The 26,742-nt window shown below is 32.3% G+C and overlaps 1 protein-coding gene across 1 annotated transcript; it reads right to left on the bottom strand.

The window, feature by feature from the left end:
• Nucleotides 1–4,737: 4,737 nt before the first annotated feature.
• LOC148597559 (uncharacterized) lies at nt 4,738–5,565 on the bottom strand. Its single transcript, XM_088563046.1, has one exon. It carries the CDS (start codon nt 5,563–5,565, stop codon nt 4,738–4,740), a length of 828 nt encoding a protein of 275 aa, XP_088419172.1.
• Between the last annotated feature and the right edge of the window lie 21,177 nt (nt 5,566–26,742).

Raw genomic sequence — 26,742 nt, 5'->3', positions numbered from 1 at the left:
GTTCCCTTGTTTTACATTTTATCCACGGCATTTGTAAAAAACTTTAAAGTTATAAGTCTAATTTATGGAGCGTGGTTTACGGTACGTTGGATCTTTAGAAAGGACCTTACGGAAAAGTCGTTTTCGATGGTGGTATAATCTTCCGTAAAGAGTACTTCTTTTCCGTTGAAAACTTCAGTTTTTCGTGAAAATTTAATTTTTTTTTATGTGTTTCTTTCTGCAAGTTTATCGTTATTTTTCAAAGAAAAAAAAACAAATTTCTGCTATTTACATGTACATTTAGCTTGTTCATTGTATTGCATTAAAATGTATTGCAACTCAGTCAGTTTGCAAGTAATGTATGTTGCTTTTGCCTATGTTTACATTTAATTACAGGATCCATTCTGTCCGTCTGGTAGAGTATTTTTCTTGACAGATAAAAATAGAATAAATGTTTTTACATATGGCGTCCATGCCTTAATAAGTACATATACTGTGCATATCATTGCAAAATGTTTATCTCATAGATTAATCTACTCCACATGGATTTTTCAAAGAATGTTACGTGAGTCAATGAAACATATGTTCGAGCTATTTAAATAGGCCTCGCCCATAGCTAGTGAGACTATTTTTACTGATCTATTTCTATTTACATCTAACATATTATAGAAACAAAATGAGATACAAATATACAATGTAATTATTAGAAAAATAAGGTAACAACAAATTTACCGAACTCTAATCCGATTCATAATCAAACCAGGTCCAAAAACAAATTTGGCATAATAGATATTACACCATTGGAGCAGCTGGTACCGTAATGGTCCTGACTTGGTACAGGCAACTCAAATGAAATGGTTTGTAAAATCAAGGTTTTACAGCGCGTCTAACCTCCCTCATCGAATGTTTGATGTTTCATCGCCGTGTAAAGAGGTTGACTGGTCGCAAATATTTTACATGAAGCGCTCTTCATTGAGTTGTGCAAAGGTGAACGCTTTAAACGCCAATGAAGCATTCAATTCTGAAATGAAACATAATCTATTTCATAATTAGTTCGGTGTACTATAATTGTGTACTATTAATCTCGACACAGACAATACATAAATAATTCACGGTCAAGTCTCCTGTCTCGAACTATTTTATAACAACCTTTAGTCTTAATGATGCGTGAAATTCGTGTGATTTTCCAACGATCTTTTTAGGATACTACATGATGTATTTTGAATCAGTAAGTACGTTGGTTTGAGGATGAGAAATATATGAATGTTGTTTTGTCATTATTTGTACCTAAACAGGATTACATGCATAATGTAAAATGCAATTATGTTTTTTTTTTTCTGAATAAAATAAATAAATCAACATACATGTGACTTTTGAGTACTTATACACTAACCAGAAGTAGATTTCTACAAAAGTTGTTTGAAATGTACATACCTGATAATTCTACACAAAATATGCAATATGCACGCACACACACATTTTAATGAGCATTGCCAATCGTATACAAACAGTGTACAGTTGTAGAAGGACGAAGCAGTAAATTAGTGCAACAATCCCCAAACATAACAAGGTAACGACAATTGAAATGATGATTTTCCAGCCGCTTGAACACATAGAAAAGATTCGTTAGTATTGTTTTCAATCCATCTAAAACGTCATACTGTAAAATAACAAAAGATAGTGATTGATACCAAACAATGATTTATTGTTTAATTACCATAACGAAGCTTCAAGACGGGTGCCTTGTGAGACTCACAAACTGATTCCACATCAAAATCACCTGAGGTAAACTATTACTTGAATCAGGGCTCGTGCTTTGTGGAAAAGACTCAAGATGAATGGGTATTTTTGTATTAACTTAACGCTCAACCACAACTAACTCTCCACAACTTGTATGTTCACTATATATACTGGGTGTAATTAACCAACGAACTAATGCCAAGCAAACAAATCAGCTAGAGAAACCCTGAACTATGATCAGAGTGTGAACTTCAAAAAAAAAAATGATTGATGATCGATTTGTGTTTAACTCCCAAGGAGCAATATTTCAGCTATATCCGGGCGAAGAACGTAAAACGGATGACGAAGCATATTTAACGGTGTATGACAAATGAAATACAGTTAAGTCTAAACCAAAAGGTGAAACCATTCACCAATTCTATGCCGTAAGCGGGAACAAACACTTAGAGTTACAAGAGTTGTCAATGAAGTAACCGAATTGGCTTGCTGGAATATTTTAAGGTGACTGATTGCAGCAGTGTTTGAGAAATATGAACTATTAAGGAAATAAAATATTAACAATATATTGTATGGAATAGGTTTTCAATTGTCCTGAATTTTACATCGACATTTTTTCGTGCTTTTTAAGTAAGACGACAGAATCTAATGCGATAGTTTTATCATTCACTATTCGTTCGCGTCCTTCTTGTCGCTCTACTGCTTTCTTTTCTGTATTTCCTTGGGCTAGTTTAACTGCTTCAGTAACACGTTTTTTTGGTGTTCGTGTAAGTAATTATCAATGTTAGAACTAACAACAGTTTCTGGAGTACAAAACAGATGATCAAACGGTAAATTCGGCTCACGTCCAAACATTAGAAAAATGCGGACTGTACTCGGTTGTAGAATGAGGTGTAGAATTATAGATGTATACTAATTCTGGTAAACATTCAGTCCATTTAACTTTTTTTTCAGGTGAGTATGTTTTTAGTAAATCATGCATTGTTTTATTGAAACGTTCGCATTGACCGTTTTGGATTGTACGGAGTTGTACGAGACTTCTTTACATCGTAAATCCGACAAAGTTCTCTGATAACGACACTTTCGAAATTGCGTCCTTGATCACTGTGTAGGTGATTTGGTATTCCAAAACAATGGAACCATTCTTTGACTAAACGACCTTGCAACTGTTGTAGCACGCTAATCTCTCGTTTCTATAGCTTGAGTATACTTCGAAAATACATCTGTCATAACTAGTACGTTCTATCGACCGTCGGAAGATTTATCTAATAAAGTAAAGTCTATTGTCAAAATTTGTAATTGTTTCTTTGCAGTTAATGATCCTAAAGTTGTCCAGACTTGCGGTAACGGACTTTTAGAAAGTAGAAAACGTTCACATTTCTGAATCCACACTTTAATGTCATTGAGCATATGTAACCAGTAACATCGTTTCTTCTTTACAGCATAAGGTCGTTCAGTAGCTTGATGACCGGACTTATTATGCATAATGTCTAATACATACGATTTTGGTACTAGTAACTGTTTACATTTACCAATTTTTGGATCATCGATTGATCTGTAAATAACTTCATTGATCAAACACAATGAGTCAAATTTCCCATCTCTGAGTAATTTCTTAACATCCTTTGACTGGTTTTGAAGAATCTGTATCCCTGGTTTCTTGTTCTCTGCTACACATTTAGCTACAATAGACAATGTTTCATCAGTATTTTGTAATTGTTGCAATTCCTCATAAGAATATTCAGGAAAAGTTGGTGTGCATTCTAGTTCCTGTTCTACCTGAATTTGATTAACTTCCACCGAATTTGAAATGTCTGATTTCTCCTTAATCTCTAATAACGATGATGTTTGTGTGATTTGATTGATAGTAGAATTAACTGGGTTACGAATCAGGCTGCCTGCGTTTGTATTTGAACGTCCTGAACAAAATTTCACTTCAAAATTGAACTGAGCAAGTTGTGAAACCCAACGCATTTCGGTAGCTCCTAATTTAGCTGAATTAATGTAACTTAACGGGTTATTGTCAATGTACACGATAAATTTACCTCCGAGGAAATAGTCTCTAAATTTATCCGTGACAGCCCACTTTAAAGCTAATAATTCAAGTTTCACTGAGCTATAATTTTCATATTTCGTTCGTTCGGATGCAAGCTTCTCGACGCATGCGCAATGACAACAGTTTTATCTCCTTGTTCTTGCAAAAGAACGGCACATAAACCTTCTAAACAAGCGTCAATTTCCACCCTCAATGGTAGTTTAAAATCTGGATAACCCAAGATCGGAGAGTTTGTGAGTTTTTCTTTGAATTTCTCAAATGAATTTTGACATTCTTCCGTCCACTTCGGTTGAAAATATTTTTCACTTAACATTTTGAGAGTTTTAGATTTTCCTTTCCTTTTTTCTGTTTTAGTCAATAAAGCATGTGAAGGTTCTGCAATTGTACTAAATCCTTGAACATATTTCCGAAAAAAACATCTAAGTTCTTTTTTTCTGATTCTAGAACTTTCCGTTCTTCGATCGTAGGGGTTTTTTCGGGATCGGTCATCACACCATTGTTCGAAATTACATGTCCTAAAAACTTTACCTGTCTCTTGAAGAAATGACACTTGGAGGGTTTCAGTTTCAAACCGTGCTTACGTAGTCTTTCAAACACAAATTGGAGTCTCTGAATTTGCTCATCAATTGTTCTAGAAAAGATTAGAAGATCATTAAAATATATTAATAAGATCTCAAAGTTGTTATCACTGAAACAAGCTTCCATTACTCTTGGAAATGTGGCTGCATAATTCGACAGACCCATTGGCATGCGGAGATACTCATACAATCCTCCAGTACCTACTCTGAATTCAGTTTTAGCTATATGGCTCGAATCCATAGCGACCTGATAATATCCTTGAGCTAAATCTAACGAACTATAGAATTGTGTACCATTTAGAGAGTCTTATGCCTCTTCTATTCTAGGGAACGCATAAGAATCCCTGATAGTCTTTTTATTCAGTAAACGGTAGTCAATACATAGTCTTAGATTTTTATCAGATTAACAACTGGCGCAGAATAAGGACTACAACTTTTTCTAATAATATTTTGACGAATCATTTTTTGAATATGTTCACGGACTTCTTCCATTTGATTAGGTGGTATACGTCTATGCAGCACAGCAACAGGTTTTGAATCGACTGTATATATTTCATGTTTAACTATATCCGTATAACCAAAATCATTTTCGCTGAGACAGAAAACATCACTATAATTTTTAATAAGTGTTTCAAGAGATGAACGTTGCTCAGGTGTAAACAGCACATCTCCAACATCAATGTCTCTTAATGTCAAAGTTTTTTTCTGAAGATCTACTGATTCACAAATCTTGGTTTCATTCTTGTTAATCGAAACATGAACTTGAATTTCTGATTGTGATACATTAATGTCGATTGATTCTTCAATCGGACTTTCATGAGCGACGTCTGCGTTTTGTAATATGTCTACTCTGGTTTTCGGATTTAACCAAGTATCTGCTGGCCCTATGTTAACTAAACGTACAGGTACTTTACGGTTCATTACTTCGGAATAACTGTCAACTATCAGAATGTTTCTGTTGAGTGTGCCCTGTGTTCCCTGTAAAGCTTGAACTGTACCAAAGTAACTCTTGTCTTCGTCATTTCGCTTGCGAGTAGTACAAGTCACCATCTGCATCGATTTAGCTGGAATTAGAACTGAACAACTTCCTGCTATTTTAACAAAAGATACAATATCTGTTTCATAAGATTTTTCAGTTTGTTCAACACTAATGTTATATAAAGGAAGAATATTATACAATGGTTGACCAATTGTTTTTTTCTTTTTCACTTTCATTAAATGACTCTACATTGTCTTTTACTTTCTTGAAAAAGTAACTACCAAGTATACACACAGTTTTTCTTTTATTCAACGGAATATCTGACAACTTACCTTCAAACTTTCGGTATTGTTGTGTTTGAAATACTAATGTCTATTTCAATGTATCCTATGTATTGATCGGTAAATCATTTGCACCAGTAACTTCCATCCATTTAGGAATGTCATGTAAAATTGGCTTGTGTTCTAATAGGTTATAGAAAAAATTCTTCGCTTACTGTCGAAACTTGTGACCTGGTATCAATCAAAGATATCGCGGGCTTATTTGCTATCTTAATGTCAATTTCAGGACATTTACCAGTACAATTCTTACAAATATCATTGCTTACAACAGAGGAATATTTTGTATTTACTCCCAATGGTTAACTCTGTCCACTGAGAGTTATATGTTAGACTGTGAATTAGCACCTGAACCCGAAGCGCTTTGATTTTGACTTTGACCTCGACCACGGTTTTGACTTCGACCTCGATTTTGATATCGACCTCGGCCTTCGCCTCGACTTCTATTATAAGTTCTACCCGGTACTTGTTCAACTAGACTAGCTGGTGTAGCACATTCAAACTTCATGTGTCTGAAACCATGACACCGGTAACATTGATCAATATCTGGTATGTCTGTACCTACAAGACTACTTGAAACATTGTCATAACAGTCATAATCACGATACTTGTTGTTATTTCTTTTTGTGTTTGGTTGCAATAGCATTCCGATTTATTTTTTTTTTTGTTTTTTTTTTTTGTTGTTGTTGTTGTTGTTGTTTTTCTATCATAGTTTGTCGTCTTGTTAATTATTTTCTAATTTCAATCAATTCCTTGTTGTTTTCTTCGACTTTGGTTGCATTTTCAGTCACACTGGTTGCCTCTTGTTGACATACTTTGTATTTGACCTCATGAACATTCAGTTCATTGACCCATTTTCACTTTTCTCTTCAAAATTCAATGAATAATAAGGATTGGTGTTCTAAATGAAAACTTTAATTTCACGTTTCAATTGACGATCGGAAATTCCCTCAATGAATATTTCGGTTAAGATAACATCTGAATTCCCTAAAGCATAACTATCTCGCTTCATGATTTGGTTACACATTTTCAGTACATGTAATAAATATTCCTCAAGAGATTCACTTTTTTCTGATTTCTTTGAAAAAAAAATGTTGTAACTGGCTAATCGTTTCCCCTTCATCGTATATATTTTTTATTAAATTTAATTTTAAAATTTTATCGGAAGTGTCTTTCTCTGATTTTTCACAGACTCTAATTTCGTCTTTTGCTGAACCAGTTAAATGTTGTAGTAAAAATTAAACTTAAATCTTTTCATCACTTAATGTTGATAGATGTTCTCGAGCATCATCTATCCAATCAGATACAACCGGATCAGATTATGTCACCGGTCGACCGCTGAATTTGTGAAGTTTCTTTTCTCTCGACACAAATACTGGTTTTGTTGCTTTCTGTAAATGTTCGACTAATTTTGTATTTATAGTAAGTTCATACTTTAAACGTTCATTTATCTCTTTTTCATTTTCAATGATCGATATCTGTTCTTTTCATTTGGCTTCAATTTCTTTTTGGTTCGACATCTTTTCTTGCGACCTAGATAATTGTCTACTAAACGTTGCCAAAGGTTTCAAATGTATCTTAAAATTAAATTTTGAATTTTCTTCATCCTGTCGACGACGCCATTTGTAACGCATAGGCGTAAATAATAAGGTTTGTATAATATACGTTTATTTGAGGTTTCTGATTTACATATAGAACATTTTTATCGTCACATGATAAACATGATAAAAGATGGTTCCAACAATTCAATAATTAATTCTGATGAATGTATTCAATATCAATTCCATGATTCCGAAAAAACGGCAACGTCTAATATTCATCAAAAAGAAAGAAAATAACATATCATAAGTAAGTTGTACTAATAAGTCAATAATCATAATAATTTTGTTTTACCGTGTAAAGTTTCATGTTTAAATATCTTTCCGAATGCTTGAATATCAGATTGAATCACATACATATATTTGCTACTTAAAAATATCAACTTTTGTAAACAAATCTAAATTACCCCAAGCAAACATTGCAATAATTGTATATAAACTTCATTTGAACTTTATTCCTTGTAAGAAAACTGATCATTTTATCTTTAACTAAAATTTTCCATCTGTGAGAGTTATCTCTCCTACTAAATATATCCCTTTATGAATACTTTTTCTAATTAATATGTTTTTTCAAAGTATGATCAATAAACTTATTATAGAATGTAAACAACCATCTAAAATTAAATAATTACTGAGTTTGATAAGCTTTTAATCACCAGTATCTTAACTTCAAACATTATTCACAAACAGCGGTGAAAAATAACAATCAGTACACATACCCTAAATAAGGTTATATAGTAGACTGTGTTTCACCTTCTGACCCAAAATACATGTTATGTGGTATTACAAAACCTCGTCAAGGCAGCCTATAAATAATGTTTATCAATTAACATACATCTTACCATGAAAATATAATGTTTTCATTGCAAAATTACAAAATTTTTAAATTTTTCTCGACGTCAAAATACCCCATAGATGCATCATAATTACCTTGACTCATTAAAACGCTCAAAAGACTTTAACCAGAAATCAATACATAATCTGTGTAAAATGACGGAAACGGACCTAATACTTTTCCGTGAAACCTCATTATCTCATGAATTCATATTTTAACTGAATAAATGTCTCATTGATAATATTCCAAAGAAACTTTGCATAAAATGTTGTCTTCTAATTCATGAGAAAACAAGATACAGATTCTTTTAACCATAACTCTCAAATCTCCATACGTCTAGCATACATGTGCACGTGAACGCGTTTCTCTCCCAAGCTTACATACACTGCTATACCTGTTAACAGCGTAAAATTCATATAAAATCAAGTAAATAGTGTAACACTCACTATTTAGGAATAATTTTACTTGACTTTACAGATAATTGTCTACCAAAACATGACAAAATTTGGGCTGGCCTTGGCAAAATTGACTTTCAAAATGTCCACCGAAAATAACGCTGATGAGTGCGTAGACTCGTATATGTACCTGTAATTTTCACACTTGATTAAAGAAATGGAATTTATTAACTTATGAAAAATATGGATAATCAAAAATTCTTTTGAAATAATAAAAATAATAGCTTTAACCTTTTAGTCAAAAAATAAAAATACTGCAAATTTTATCTTTCCGCATTTCTGCTTAAGATCTGGCCAAAGGAAAATAACTCCAAAATTTCTCTCAAAAAATTTTAGAAATTAAACTGTCATGTTACAGTAGTTATATGGTAAAACAAATGCAACTTACACGAAAACCAATGACATAAAACATTTGTAAATAGCAGGATGATTTTTTGTTTGAAACGTATTTAACAAGAGGGAATAATTATCTGATGATGTCCGGCATTACAACTCAGTGACCCAGAACTAAAATCAAATAAGAGTTGTAGCATGTAATTCCTTATGTAATAAATGTAAAGTAATAAATGTGAGGTAAATTAAAAAAAATGACAACATTTGATTTAACAATCAATTTCCATTAATTCCCAGTGTTCAATATAGTGCTAAAGTACAGTGGCCTTTTTTCACAAAAAAAAATCGTAAGAGTAAAATAAGTCGTAACTTATGACGTCACAATACTTTAATATACTGTGACGTCATAACTTACGACTGATTTACATCTACATTTTTTTTAAAGGACCACAGGTAAATTGAAACTGCAGCATAATTGTGATATCAGATACATATAACATGTATGATTAGCAAGTCAAGTAACCTACATCAATCTTTTTTTCACTTGCTAGAAAATCAAGTTCTTTTAATTTTCCAACAATTGTTTTTGATAGTGTTCCATATGTATTAAATGTATTCAAAATTAAATTATAGTCTTGTTTTCAATATGGTAGTTTCCAATTGGATCTTTGTCTTTGGGATTAAACTATATTTCCCGGTGTCGGTGATTCGTTCTTGATTGGTTGATTGTGCCTCATTTGTGGACTCGATTGTCTACATTTCCTTAAGAAAAAGACGTGAATCTCTCGACAAATACAGTATCGATAATGTATGTAAAATACAATTATCGCACTGTCTGGACTGTCTTCGGTGCGCAAAATAAACGATCTGTTTAACACGCAAAAATATTGAAACCCAAAACCCATCATTCCAGATCCCATAATTTTTTTGGACATACATTCGGAATTTTCGTTGTAACGGAAAGTTTGGTACTTGTACAATCAGATCAAACATTGCCAAAAAAACCAACTCGCCTATAAACAAACTAACAGCCGGTTATTTATACTCATCATTTGATAAAATATATTAAATATAGAGATACATTCATTTACGAAACAAATACATATTTTAAAAAAATCATTTCCACTTATGAACAATGAGAAGTACTAACCCACTGTATAAAACCTTTGTGTGATTGATTATCCTACGACATTAATGTGGAATGTTCAACACTGTGTATATCATATGATTAAATCATGCAACGGAAACCCATCTTTGACTGCATATACACGACTCCGATGTTACTGCTGTGACATATACTATTTATCCATAGAACAGTAAATAATATTTTTTTTCTATATATTTGGAAAACTTTTAAGATAAATTACCTACAAGGTACTGATTTTTTTTATGTTATACGCCATTGGATTGCCTTTCGTGGAGTATGCATGAGAGAGCATTACGGAAATAATTATTAGTATTATCAAAACTGTTTTGTTGAGATGAAGCCTTCGGAAACGCAATGGAAGTATAAATTAAATTTGGTTTAAATTGGTCCTCCTGCTTTTAAGTTGTTCTCATTATGGTTTTCCTGATTCGTGTAAAAAGCAAAGAGGGATATAAATATTTTGTCATAGATGGAACGTTTTATTTTCGAACTTTCATTAAAAAAAAACTTTTGAACATGTTAAAATGGAACACAATAATTGGGTGCCACCTGGATTGTCATTACCGCCCATTCATTCGATGAAATTATCTTGACTTCAAATCTGTGATCAATTTTATCAAACTTCAAAATTGTAAAATTATCGTTAAGTGATGGCAGAAGATAGCATGTCGACGTCAATATTTACGCTTTTGTTGTAAAATCGAATGTGTGTGTGTGTGTGTGTGTGTGTGTGTGTGTGTGTGTGTGTGTGTGTGTGTGTGACCAAATGTACATTTCTCTTATAAATCACTACAATTAAAGCTATAACTCATTCGCAGTGCTAATTCATGAACAATTCAATTATATTATTTTCCAAAAGTGACATAACAAAATGACAAACTAAGACTGATCATATGATCTGTAACTGTTACTGGATAAAAAGTAGAAAGACATTGTTTTATGGAGGAGTAGTCATGGTACTTTTTTTCAAAGAAATGTGTGTTTAAAAAAAAAACTATTTTAAGGCATGCATTTGTTTGAAATTTTAGTCAATAAAGAACATGTAGAGGGTATGTGAAAAGGAAAAGGAAAAGCCAGTAATGTTTGTGTCATATGTCTGTTATTGATATATTTACTCCAGTACTATTATATGTTGAAGATGAAAAGGAAACAGCATTTACTTAACGTACTTGATTTAATTGTTTTTGTTCCGGTTGAGCATTGATGACTGCATGATAGAATCTTACCTCACCGTCCCCTATTTTAAATAATTTCAAAATTTCACGATAACCGTATGAGCAGGTAACTATTATTATTTGATAAATAGAAAACACAAACTTAAAAGCTTACGGTATTCAAATCTCTACCTTATCGAATACTGTTTTACATTGTAGTAAGCTATTATTATAATACAAATATCAGATAAAACTATACGACGTTATTTTTTGTTTCACATCCTGCGTCAAACACGTAGGATGGAAATACAAGTTAAAAATTAATTTACCGTCTTGTAATTACTAAATTGTGTTAAGGTAATGGATTGAATGTTCTGGTTGAGCATTGATGACTGCATGATAGAATCTTACCTCTCACCGTCACTATAGCCATATTTGCAGGTAACTATTATTATTTGATCAATAAAAAAATGTATAATAACCGTATTTTACTCAACACAAATAGTACATATCTAATAATACTGACAGTAATATCAACGTACTAAGGAAATATCGATAATTTTGTTTTTTGTCTTTATTTCTCTTTGCATCTTAAGTTAATATCAAAGCAAAATACAAACTTTACAGCTTACGGTATTCTAATCGCTACCTTATCTAATATTGTTTTACATTGTGATAAGCCATTATTATAATATAAATATCAGATTAAACTATACGACGTTAATTTTTTTTAGGCCTTGCTGTTTCACATCCGGCGTCAGGTACTTAGGTTGGAAATACAAGTTTAAAAATAATTTACCATCTTGTAATTAATAAATTGTGTTAAAGTAAAGGATTTTATGTAACTTGTTTTCACAAGTCCATTTCTCATCGAATTGGAATTGTTCAAATTATATGATATCATGTTTAGTTTGGTAAAGTATCAATTATCTGTTCGTTTTGCTTCATGATAAGATAGTATACATGTATTTAATCTGCTCAATTACTTATGCATGGGGTAATTTAATATTCCTTACAGTTTTAAAAATGCAAACGAATATCTACAGTATTTTGTTTTTCGATATTAATATTAAACTATTAAAGCTATTGATAGTATATCCTATTTCCATCCCCAATGAGATTTCGCAACTTCCCGTTGAAAAATCCCCGTCCTCATAGAATCCCCATCGCATATTTGGTATCGTATATGTACATTATCAAAGTCAATTATATATTTTTGTGATACGTAACGAACTTGATTGAACTCAAATGATTTCAATGAAAATACATATGTTTTAAATTTGTAGATTTTTTGGATGGAATTTAGGAATCCAGTACACAGACGTAAAATCACAATCATCGTCTTTGGTAAAGAGACCAAAAGCACATCATCTCTTCTTTGGAGGGTGTAGTGACAGGCATTAAATGTCTTATCACTGTCATCATTTTCTACTAATTTTCCTCTAATTAAAAAAAAACATTGAATGTAATACGTTTTGCATAGATAATGTTGTTATGGGCTTTGACTGCAGAAACGACAACATTTGTGTTTGCTACATCGAGGTTTTTTTGGAAAACTGATGTAGCATTGACACTCATCGACCTATTTGAAACTTTCATACGTTTCAAAATTAAAGACATCACGGCCTTTACCTAATCTAACAGAGAATGAATGTCTTTTTGTTCCCTTGTTTTCCATTTTATCCACGGCAAAAATAAAGTTATAATTTTAAGTTATGGAGCGTGGTTTACGGTACATTGGATCTTTAGAAATGACCTTACGGAAAAGTAGTTTTCGATGGTGCTAAAATCTTCCGTAAAGAGTACTTGCTTTTTCTGTAAGCTATTTAAAAGTAAAATTTAAAAAAAAATAATTACAGATGAGCACAGAAATGCAATAACACTCAGTTTATACTAGCGACATTGTTAATGTATTGAGTAATTGCAACTATTTGTAATTATGTTGATTGTATAAGTCCAGGATGCACTGCAAACAAATGCGTACACAACTGGGTTTCTTGTGTTCGTGTTGTACAATGTAATACGTTTAAATTATACCAGAAGATTCGAAATGATTTTTAATTTTGCATTGAGATAAATAATAACACTCATGTCAAGGATAAAAGGAAACAGTTGACTGTTGAAGTGCTTTTCGAAAACAGAAAACAAAAGAAAATATTATTACCAGATTATTTTCTATCAAACACAAATATTTTGAAAATTTAATAAATACTATAGTTAATTTAAGGGTGTTTCTCCAGTCTTGCATTCAGAGACTGTCACGGATGATGTCTTATAACACGCGTGTAATAATTATAAGTCTCGAAATAATATTTTTTCTTAAGCAGGGTTTTGCATTTAAAAAAAAACACCAAACAACGATTACAATGGCAAACACACACACAGACAAAATAGCGAGCAGTGCAATACCTATTACAAACTTCAGTTTTACGTAAAAAATAAAGTTTTTTATGTGTTTCTTTCTGCAAGTTTATCGTTATTTTTCAAAGAATAAAACAAAGTTCTGCTATTTACATGTACATTCAGCTTGTTCATTGAATTCCATAAATAATATACTGCAACTCAGTCAGTTTGCAAGTAATGTATGTTGTTTTTCCTATGTTAACATTATTGTCAACTTTTTTTAATTATAGGATCCATTCTTTCCGTCTGGTAGATTTTTTTTCTTGACAGATAAAAATAGAATAAATATCTTTACATATGGCGTTCATGCCGCAATAAGTAAATATACTGTGCATATCATTGCAATACGTTTATCTCATAGAATAATCTACTCCATATGGATTTTTCAAAGAATGTTACGTGAGTCAATGAAACATATGTTCGAGCTATTTAAATAGGCCTCGCTCATAACTAATGAGACTATTTTACTGATCGCTATAAGTTGTCTATTTCTATTTACATTAAAAATATTATAGAAACAAAATGAGATACAAATATAAAATGTAATTATTAAAAAGAATAACAAAGTTACCGAACACTTATCCGATTCATAATCAAACCAAGTCCAAACAAAATCTGGCAAAATAGATATTACACCATCGGAGCAGCTGGTACCGCAATGGTCCTGACTTGGTACAGGCAACTCAAATGAAATGGTGGGTTAAATCAAGGTTTTACAGCGCGTCTTACCGCCCTCATTGAATGTTTGATATTTCGTCGGCGTGTAAAGGGGTTGACTGGTCGCAAGTATTTTACATGAAGCGCTCTTCATTGAAATTGTGCAAAGGTTAACGCTTTAAACGCCGATGAAACACCAATAATGAAGCATTCAATTCTGAAACGAAACATAACATATTTCATAATTAGTTCAGTGCACACTAATTGTGCACTTTTAATGACACAGACATTACATAAATAATTCACGGTCAAGTCTTATGTCTCAAACTATTTTATAACAACCTTTAGACTTAATGATGTTCAAATAAATAGCTGATAATATGCCATATTTACCCTACCGGTGCACCTGGTCCATGCTCCCAGTTTTTTAGTGGAGTCCGAGTTGCTCATTTACTTTTGTTGCTTTGTATGTGCGATTTTGGTTGCTTTGTGGTCTTTGTTGTGTATGTCTGTTTCCCATGTCTGGTCTTTGTCCCTGGATTACATTCTTTGGATGACCCTATAAGCTTGGTTCCCTTGATTACTCTTTCAAACCATTTATTAATTTTCATTTTTGTCTATGTCAAATACATCATTAGTGACCCTTTCGTGAGATTTTCCAACGATCTTTTTAGGATACTACATGATGTATTTGGAATCAGTAAGTACGTTGGTTTGAGGATGAGAAATATATGAATGTTGTTCAAACATTATGTCATTATTTGTACCTAAACAGGATTACATGCATAATGTAAAATACAATTATGTTTTTTTTTGTTTTTTTGTTTTTTTCTGAAAAAAAAACTTACCTTAAAAACATACATGATAATTCTACACAAATTATGCAATATGTTCACACACACGTTTTAATGAGCATTGCCAATCGTATGCAAACATTGTACAGTTCTAGAAGGACGAAGCAGTAAATTAGTGCAAAAATCCCCAAACATTACAAGTTTACGACAATTGAAATGATGATTTTCCAGCCGCTTGAACAAATAGAAAAGATTCGTTAATCCATCTAAAACGTCATACTGTAGAATAACAAAAAAATAGTGTTTGATACCAAACAATGATTTAATTTTTTTTAATGAACATCAAGAAGCTTCAAGGCGGGTGCCTTGTGAGACTCACAAACTGATTTCAGATCAAAATGACCTGAGATAAACCATTACTTGAATCAGGGTTCGTGCTTTGTGGAAAAGACAAAAGATGAATGGGTATTTTTGCATTAATTTAACGCTTTATGTCATTGACACTGCCAACACAACTTTTATGTTCACTATTTATACTGGGTGTAATTAACCAACTAACTGATGCCAACCAAACAAATCAGCTAGAGAGACCCTGAACTATGATCATTACTGTGAACTTTCAAAAATAAAATTGATTGATGATCGATTTGTGTTTAACTCCCAAGGAGCAATATTTCAGCTATACCCGGGCGAAGAACGTAAAACGAATGACGAAGCATATCAACGGTGTATGAAAAATGAAATACAGTTTAGTCTAAACTAAAAGATGGAACCATTCACCAATTCTATGCCGTAAGCGGGAACAAACACTCATAATTACCAGAGTTGTCAATGAAGAAACCAAATTGGCTTGCTGGAATATTTTAAGGTGACCGATTGGAGCAGTGTATGACAAATATGAACTATTAAGGAAATAAAATAACAATATAGTTATTGACGGGTGGTCATATTATTGCCAAAACAATTAAATACTGTATACTATATGTGTGTGTGTGTGTGTGTGTGTGTGTGTGTGTGTGTGTTACCTGACATGAAGAGCAACAACTGAGTATAAATATGGGGCTGATTGTAAGGTATGGAACTGTTTGTGAATGAGAAATTATAGTGAATTTGGCGGGAATTTAACATGATTAAAACATCAACTTAAATTAGCTACAGAAATTGAATGCAGTTGTATATCAATAGTTGTATATCTGAATTACCGAATACTTTGAATTAAAATTCGGTTATTTCTTAAGAACATTACATTATTTGCCTTAACTTCTCTTGTCCCGTTTAATGTTTCTTGCAATAATGTCTTAGGAATATCATATAAACGACACATTTAAATAATTTGGACAGTTTCTATCATTTTGCAGATCAACATACATTTCTCTTCTGCAAGTAAATGTCGTAAGATTATTAATACAAATAAGGAAATTGTCAAAGGAATTAGTCAAAATGAAATTATGTGTATCAAGGAAAAATATAAAAACAATCGCAACTGACTTGGTACAGGCTTTTTCCATGAAAATGATTGGTTTGACAAGGTTTTATCAGGAACTATTGTTAGATGAATTTTAGTAGTGAAAAACACATTTCAGCAAATTGGAACACGCGAATAAAAATCAAAAGAATTCTTTTTCGCTGTGAAGAATTTTTTGAAAACAAAGTTGTAAATAAAATAAAGGATACACAAGCTACATCATTAGATTTTAATATAAATGATATATATCTAATCTCTTATACCAAGAGAAACATCATTGTGGTTCAGTGTAATGAAACACATATTTGTCGATTGGTTGGAAAATCGAAAATAATTTATTAACAATTGATACCTGCTTTTAGGATTGTTTTAGGATAAAGTAGATAAAGTTACATCGGGGTTATATAAACACGGGTTACCTCATAAACAATCAACGGACAAATAGTACAAAACTTGTTATATCACTATCTTCATTTCAGGAAAACCCGTGTTTGCAAGTGAAAACAGAAATGTTTTCCGGGGAAAAATGGATTCAAATATCACCATTATGTATGTGTACACCAGTATGGGTGTACAGTTTCGAAGATATACAATCAATGCAGGTCACTGAATTACAAAATGGATCGTTCTATACAGCTGAAATGTCTGGTATAATTATTAGTCCTGCTTCAGAGGATTCCTGCCATCAGAAAACAGTCTTAATCAAATATTATAAGATCATGTGCCATTTTATAAGCACATCTACAGGGGCAAAATTGATGAAAATGAGGGTGAGAAATACAGCGGGATATAGTAGTTTCCATTTTTACGTTGACACCGAGGGTAAATATGTTTTTATAAAATTGTCTTCATATAATATCAAAACTAAAATGTTGTTGCAAAAGTTAATATGATTACTTACTAGTCACTTTACAATTTTGTTTTCAGCCTGATCACTGCACTGACCTTCATTTTATTCAAATTATGTTTATTTGTCATTCGATCTACAAAAAATTACCATATACCGTATAAACTAATAATAAAATAAGTGTTCTGGGACAACAGATGAAAACATGAATGACACAGATTCTTCACATTAATCATACTAAATTCCTCGAACAACTCGTCTGACATTGCTGAATGATATTAGATGAAAGTTTCACAGATTATTATATTATTATTTACATCTTATATTGTTTTCCATCGAAATGCCTTTATTAATGTATGAGGATTCTTATCTGATTTCCGGGAGAGGGTACAGTGTACCACTCACTGAGATGTGCCTTTATTTTATTGAAGTTTAATATTGATATCATTTAATTGTAGAGAAACAACAATGATAGTTAGTATCGTCTTGAGCTGGGTTGGAGCCGTGGTCATCATGATTACAGCGATGTATTGCTGTGACCGTCAGATGAAATATAGAACTAAATCTATAGCGACAGATGAAAGAAGAGACAATTGTTATGATTACGATGAAATCGATACATTATCGTCTTATGACTGTACCTCCGCAAATTGTTGGACGACAAATTTCACCAATGAGAGACATAGACAGGGAAAATCAACACATTAACGAATATAGCGACATTGATGATTCTTTTGCAAGTCAAAGAAACCACTTCATGCCTATAGATAACAGGCAGCTGCAAAGACAACTACCTACATATTTGCCGTTTAGTGGTGAAATAGAATCAATTGCTAGAAATAAAATTCTCACCGAAAATGAAGGTACACAAAATTGGTCTCCTAGTAACGGAAAACAAGATGAAAATATGGGTACGCATAATTGGTCGCTAAGTTATGAGAGAAAAGATGAAAATGCAATGCATGTGATACACAACAACCTATATTTTGAAGATGTTGTTTATTTCCATCAACCAGATCAAGATGAAAGCTCTTCGGAATCTGAGTTTAGTAGTGTTATTATTAAAAACCTTCTTCAGTGGAAATCAAATGTAAATATCTTCGAGTCAGGTGAAGAACATTTCGAGTCGCCGTTGAAAGAAATGAACATTGAATACATTATGAGCGTGATTCCATCTCGACAAATCACCGATGAAAGTTCAGAAACTATGGAAACATTGGTTTCGGAAATAAATATCAGCGCTCTCAAGAACACAGAACTGGTTAATTCATTTAACGACGGCAATTCATCTAATGATGATACTACATCAACGACCAATTGATGTAACAACAATCATTACACTGACATGCCGTCAGGACATGTTTATAGGTCATGTGACTTTTTAAAAATGTTGAAAGCAATAATGACAATAAATCAACGGAAAATCAATATATTAATGTACAAATATGATAATGTTTTGACCCAGATTTTTATAAGTACACATGATGTTGAGGCAAGGATTTTACTTTTAAATTGTGTTCTAGATAGGCAAAAATATATTACCTTTTGTTTATTTTTTTCTAAAATGATGAGTGGTGGTTATGACCTTTGGAACGTTGCAAGAAATATGTGCAGAACTTACTGTTTTTCGTATTAACGAATAGAAATAAGATACATGTATAGAGTATTGTTTTCACTGTAAAATATGTTTCGTTTAATATTTCGCACGATTACAAATGATTCACTGCACAGTTCCCCAGGTCATCTCGGCAAGTTATATAGGATATTTTTTTATTAATTTAGTATTGTTTGCTGATACCACGTTTTTGATAGTTATTTAGGAGTTGAAATTATAACGATATGTGTTCCTTTCATCTCAAATATATACGTTTCTTTCTGTTACCGGTAATGCGCAAATCAAGGGTTTCACTTAAACAATGACATCGTCACAGCTAATGAAAATATTATTTCATAATATGATATTTTAATATGCAAGCTTATTCAAGTTTTGTATATATATATATATATATATATATATATATATAGAAGGGTCTGAAAAAATCCCAACGATGTTAGAACTCTCAAATTTGCGATGCAAATTTTTGGTCGTTCTCTCCGCGGGACTCGAACTCGTACCGCTGTGACATCTATGGCAACACCGTCCAGAGCCCTAGACCACTCGGCCAGCTAGGCTATATAAAAAATATAACTTTCGCTAGCCGGGTCATTCCTCCTCGTAAGGTTAATCTAGGGCTGTAACTTAGTACACAATGTATGGTAGTACGAGACAGTCCACTTAGATGTTATTATGTAGGATAGAGGATCAAGTTAATGATGCATGTCACAACAAATCAATATTATACAAACGTCTCAGAATGTGACGATTCTATTCTGTGTCAAAATTATAAGTGCACAATTAAAGTACACCGATCTAATGTATCTTTTCAGAATTGAATGCTTCATTTTTGGTGTTTCATTGGCGTTTAATGCGTTGAACTTTGCTCATTTTCAATGAAGAGCGCTTTATGTAAAAAGTCAACGCTTTTACACGCCGATGAAATATCAAACATAAAACATTCAATGAGGGAGGTTTAGCGCGCTCTAAAACCTTGATTTAACCCAACATTGTCTTTGAGTTGCCTGTATCTAGATATGACTTTTGCGGTAGCAGCTGCTCTGGTGTTGTGCTATCTATTTTGCCAGATTTGTGTTTGGACTTGACTTCATTATGAATCGGATTAGTGTTCGGATTTTTTGTGATACCTTTGTTATCTAATATTTACATTTCATATTTGTATCTCATTTTGTTTCTGTAATATTTTAGATGTACATATAAATAGACAATTAATAGTAATAAAAGTAGTCTCCTTATTTATGGGCGAGGATTATATAAATAGCGAACATATGTTTTATCGACTCAAGTAACATTCTTTAAAATCCCATGCAAATCAGATTATTCAATGAGATAAGCATATTGTAATGATATGCACAGTAAATGTAATTATTTAGTCATGAGCGCCATATGTAAAGACGTATATTACAATTATTTTTATATATTTCATGAAGAAATACTCTGTTAAAAGGACAGATTTAATAATTTCATTCAAAAATGAAAACATAGGCAAAAGCAACATACATCACTTGTAAACTGACCGAGCTGCAAGACATTATGTTTGCAATTCAATGAACGAGCTGAATATACATGTAAATAGCAAATTTTTTTTCTTTGAACTTGAAGAAAGAAACACACACAAAAATTTCACAGAAACCTCAAGTTCAACTTTTAATGAGTATTGGACTTCTCGCTTTATTTTTGTTTTTTTTAGTTCTTGCGCGCGCGTGCATGTTTGTGTGTGTGTGTGTATGTGTGTGTGTGTGTGTGCCCTTTGTTACCATTATTCGGTATTTTTAAGAAATACAAATAAAAAAGAAAAGTCGTAATTTCCAGACTTAAAAGCGATGCACCCGTGTTATAAGACATCCTCCCTGACGCTCTGTAAAAATAAGATTGGTGAAATATCCTCAAATTACCTATACTATGTATTACATTTTCAAAATGTTCCTGTTTGATAGAAAACCTGTTAATGATATTTCTTTGGTTTTATTTTATCAAATTATTACAGGACGAACGTATACATTCAAAACTGTTATAGAAATCTAATTTGGAGCTCATTGATAACACAAGTAATGATTTTCCTTTATGACGACGGCATGACGACTAAACCGGAGCCAATTGAAATTCAAAAAGCACTTCAACAATCAACTGTTTCCTTTTATCCTTGACATGAGTGGTGTAATGAATTATATCAATAAAAATCAGGTGATATTAGCTGTCCATTTCGAAAATTCCGGTATAATTTAAACATATTACATTGTACCACACGGACACATGAGACCAATTTTGTACGCGTTTTTTTGGAAATTAAACTGGCACTTAACATTAATATAAAGCGGTTATGACATAAAGTATCTTTACTGTTCACTGTGAGTGTAGGTCTGGGCATATGCTGAAATAATAATGTATTATATATCGCTAAAAAGGTTAAACAGAATCCGTGTATTGTAAAAATATTTTGAATTAACTTATCTTAAGAGTAATCAAATTAGAGCCCCTGGGGCAAATGGCCTCAATGTATAATTCCATAGGACCTTTTGGGACGACATTTTAAAACTGATAGTAAAAGTGTTTAACTTCTGCTAATAAAAGGGCAACTTATCAAATTCTCCAAAAAAATTAGGACTTATCTTTCTAATGTATAAAAGAACGACCTATTACTAGTAAACAGTTAAAGAGCAATAACCCTTTTAAATTATGACGCTAAAGTTTTGTTTTATGCATTAGCAGAGAGCCTTAAACCGCTACTCCATAAAAATTGCCCATACGGATCAAACAGTTACATAAAAAGAGTAACCAAGGAAACCAAGGTTATAGCAGTAATCAAAAGAATGTAATCCAGGGACAAAGACCAGATATGGAAAACAGGCCTACACAACAAAGAACATAAAGTAACTAAAATCATACATACAAAGTACTAAAAGCAAATGAGCAACTTGGACTCCACTAAAAACTCGGAGCATGGACCAGGTGCACCGGTAGGGTAAGCGTCCTCTGCTTTTCTGGAAACACCCGCCGAGTTGCTCATGAAAGTCAAGTCTGGGCTAGACAAACGAGGAAAGGAAAACTATGACCCGTTGAATAAATCAGTTTTCATGGTGCAGATGGATACACCATAAGGATCCACGAGTTCATGATGACGAATATAGAACTTCTGTAGTGATGACTTCAATCTTGTAGCAACATAACCCTGTTTCAGAAGCCTATTTGTTAGAGTTCTAGTGCGATACAAAAAGTCTGCGTAATTTCGGCAAGCTCTGGCATAATGTATGAGTTGTGATATGAACACTCCATACGCAGGTGCTGATGGGATGTTGCCACAGATAAAGGGAAGGTGACAATTCTGAATGAAAATTTAACACGTTTGTAGTAAAGTTTGGTCAATAGTTTTCCTTTACCATCGATTTCTAAGTGCAGATATAAGGCTGAGTTCACAGTGTCTGTAGTATCCTTTATCTAAAGTTCTTTTGGGTAGAAGCGATGTATCAAATCCCCGAAATTAGGATTGTTTAAAGATAATACCTCATCTATATACCGGAAACTGAGATTGAAGGATCTAGCCAAACGATATTCTTTCTTTCTGATCAGATCAACTATAAAATCAGCCTCATAAGAGTGAAGGAATATGTCAACAATCAAAGGAGCACAATATGTTCCCAATGGAATGCCGACCGTTTGTTGAAAAACACGTCCACCACACTGGACAAATATATTGTCGATTAAAAATCCCAGCGTTTGGTAAACCTCTTCCTCTGTATAATTGGAGGATGATTTGGAATTTTTACTTATGAGGAATCTCTACCAAGAACTATATATTTGTATCTAGGTATTCCATCTTTTTTTTGAAAAACAACGATGTATAATATTTCGGGGATAAGTCGGGATTTTAAATGAGTATCGGGAATAGAAATGTACAGTTTGACTGTATAGGTTTTAATGCTATTATATTCAAATAATATTCTTGAACTAATTGTTTCCAAAAGATTTTTTGATTTTTTCAGGATCCACATTGAATTAATACCACTACGGGAGTAACAAGTGTTGTGGTAGGACTGCAGACCCTCTTTGACAGTTGTGAGTATAAAAGTTAAAAGTTTTGAAAGCGGTTTGGTGGAACATTTTGCAGATCCAGCTATGAAACGTTGTTTGTATGGATTCTTGTGGATTCTTAGGAATCCAGTACATAGATGGTAAATCACAATCATCGTCCTTGGTAGAGAGACCAAAAGAGGATAGCACAGTTTTATGATTTTCCACAATCTCTTCTTTGGAAAGTGTGGTAGCAGTATAGGTCTTATCACTGCTATTATTTTCTACGTCTACCTCTGATAATAAACATTGGATTAAAACAGACAAAAACAATGCTGTTTTGGCTTTGTCTGCTGGTACGACAACATATTTGTCATGTATAGTAGACAATGTTTTTGCTACATCGTGGTCTTTAAAACCTGATGTAGCCTTGGCACTCATTGACCTACTTAAAACTTTCAATCGTTTCAAAATTAAAGACCTCACGGCCTTTAACCACTCTGACAAAAATCAATGTCTTCTTGTTCTCGTTCTATCCATGTTCTTAAATAAAAACTTTAAAGTTAAAATTCCAATTTATGGAGCGTGGTTCACGGTACTTGGGACCTTTAGAAAGGATATTCCGCATAGATTCTTTTTCGATGATGGTTAAATCAGGAGGACCATATTTGAATGGAGAGGTTTTGCAAGAACAGTCAGGTGGATCAGCCTTGAATTTCTCAATCTCGAGGTTCTGCAATAACCTTTTATAATTGAAAATTTTAGGTGCAATGTGTGAAAGAATAGATATATTGGCTTCAATATTAGACAAATTCAAGACATCACTGATTACTCAGGAAAATTCAAAGACGTTAATGGAACTATTCTACTTCTAGACTTTACTAAAGCTTTTGAATAAAACAATGGTTTTAAAGATAGCTTCATTCAATGGGTCAACTTAATGCATACTGATATAAAAGGTTGTGTTGCTAGTAATGGTTTGATTTAAGATAAATTCAGTATTTGTCGAGGTATACGTCAAGGATGTCCAAAACTAGATATTAGCATTGCTCTTAATCTAATAGAACAATGTCGAAGCTACTCTGGCTTAAAGTTGAATCGAACAAAAAATGATTGGCATTTGGTTAGGCAGACTACACATTTGAAGGAAAATGGTTTTGAAAACATAACTTGGTCCTCTGTTTCAATAAAAATAAAACTTGGAATATATTTTGTTTGTTATAATAATGTAGAAATGCCAAAATCTAAATTTTGAAAAACAAATGATCAAGTGCGAAAAGACTTTACCTAATTGGAATAAACGAAATTTAAGCATCATTGGAAGAGTAACTGTTGTTAAATTTCTAATCCGTCCAATACAGCAATAAACAACGAAGTATAACAAAATTTTAAAACTCTAATTTACAATTTCATTTAGAATTCAAAACATGACAGAGTTAAAACAACAGTACTTTCCAAACAGAAATTATCTATAGAGAGGACTTTAAATGATTGATATTGACGCACACTTGCGTTTAATTTATACAGGGTGGATCAATAAAACTGTTTTTTAATGTCGAAACAATTGCTTCGATGTAACATGAGCGACTTAATCGTAGAAAAAAAAACATTGCATTTTATTTTCGTTCATCCGAAAGATAACAGACTTAAAATGGAAACTAATGCATTTGATGATTTCCAGACCAAGGAGTGTAATACTTTTAAATGAGATATAATTCCTTATAAATATTTTCTATTAAAAGTTTAAAGGCGTAAGGAACGGAAAATAACATAAATTAACCATATAACAAGAAAACAAATTAAAACAAATCATAAAACGAACAAGTTGAACCTTCGGTAGAAAACATAACTCTCTCGGAATGTGGTAATCCTCTTTTGTTGCGAGAAAAAAACCGAAACAAAAACAAAACAAAATATAGTTACTGTGCTATCATCTGAAGTTATCATGGAATGAAATGCTTGACCGATTTAGGGCATTATGTCGGAAATAAACTCTTTGTATTCGGTAATTGATGTAATACAAAAAATAGTATTTAAAAAAAAGTTCATCATAACGATTAATATATAAATGTATCACACACCAGGAAACATATCCAGTACCCCTATTCCAATCGTGTGTTTAAAATATCGCAAACTATACAAAAAGATATTAACTGGATATCATAGTAAAGGTAGGTCAACAATTTATTCATTTATCTTTTTTTTATTTTTATATTTGTTCTTCTTTACAGTTGTTCGTTTATTGTCATGATGCCATCTTTTCGTCAATTTCACCAAACACTTATTCGTAGAAAATTCAACATTCTTTCTAATGAGGTCTCCAGGACACCTGTTGTTATATTGAATTCTTCAGAATTTCGACAACATTAGTTTAAATTTGACTGAAATTGATCAATGTACACTATTATATTGTCGTCTATACTTAATGTCACGGAATGAGATACACGATTTTTTTCTCTACATTAGTTACTTCTTTTTTTTGTATTTTGTCAGAGAAATGGGAGTAAAATTCGTCACCCTACTGTTGGTGCTGATTTTCCTTTGTGGTATGTGTGTTACTTATATCTTTTTAGAGTATATGGCTTGGTTTTCTTATACTATACGAATCACAATAGTAAATCCTAAATAATATTACTTCAATAATTCGAAGTACCAGTTAATTTAAAACTTAGACACCACTTATGGTAGAAGTGATTTAAAATAGAGAAACAACGCGTCATTTTTGTTATACATATGTTATGTATATACATTTTTTTTTATTACTGTAGAATTTATTTTTTTATGATAAGTCGTATATCTTGGTAAATATACTTTGATTTAGTCATTGTATCGTTAGTCTTGTAGCCAGAACTTTATCTTTCGTCATAGTCAAGTTATTTTCTATTGGAAAGGTGATGCTGTTCACTAGCTAGCTTGTTACCCATGTGGAATGTAGATTTAAATAGTTGTGAAAGTTTTAGATTTATTGGAAATTGGTACTTAGTTGGTTTTGACTTGCCAAGATTAAGATATAAAGTTAAATTAGAAAATTTTGAAAATTACTTTGATATTCTTTGGTTTATTTCTCGACTGAGCATAGATATACACATGATATATTACCAGCCAGAGTGGTTTTATGATATCGATTATTTGTAATCATAACACAAACAGTACGTGTATCTACACACATCGTTACTTCTCTTTTTGTTACTTTCAGTTCACTCACATCGAACCCAGTCATATCAATTTTGTTTCTAAAATTAGAAGGGCTGGGTAGTATCGATTGCTAATAGTTCACTATTCACTTAATGACAATTGCACTATTGTTTGTTATTTATAAAGACTATTAATACTTGCCTTTCTTTTGCCTACTTCTAGAGTATGTTTTCTGCATTACCGACATAAGCCTTAAATTAAATTGTACAAAAAAGAAGGATTCGCTAACCATGTTTTGTCTTTCTTTTCTTGTGGATTAAAAATATAAATGTTTATCCTAATTAGATAAGATACAATCCAAAATTCCTATCGAAGTGATACGTTTCTTATTTACTTAGTTTAAAAGGATGTAATAAGGATGAAATTTGTTTGTCAAAATTCTGTTGCCAAATTTGTCACATTGATTCTGGCACAACCAAATTGTAAATAACATGTTAACTTTTGAATATTTCAAAGAAAATTCCTTATTTGGACAAGCATACGGGTAACTTGCGTGGAGAACTCAAAGCAAATCTGGTAAAATAGTTTGGCAGCAGACAACGTAATTCTCCCTTCATTTGTGTATTTCA

Source organism: Perna viridis, chromosome 15 (assembly GCF_037379345.1).
Source record: "Perna viridis isolate PV_CMFRI_1.1 ecotype Kerala chromosome 15, ASM3737934v1, whole genome shotgun sequence".
Taxonomy (NCBI): domain Eukaryota; kingdom Metazoa; phylum Mollusca; class Bivalvia; order Mytilida; family Mytilidae; genus Perna; species Perna viridis.
This window is presented reverse-complemented; position numbering and strand designations above follow the sequence as displayed.

Coding starts and splice junctions, on each gene's coding strand:
- LOC148597559 (XM_088563046.1), bottom strand. CDS start 5,565: ATGAAAGTGAAAAAGAAAAAAACAATTGGTCAACCATTGTATAATATT.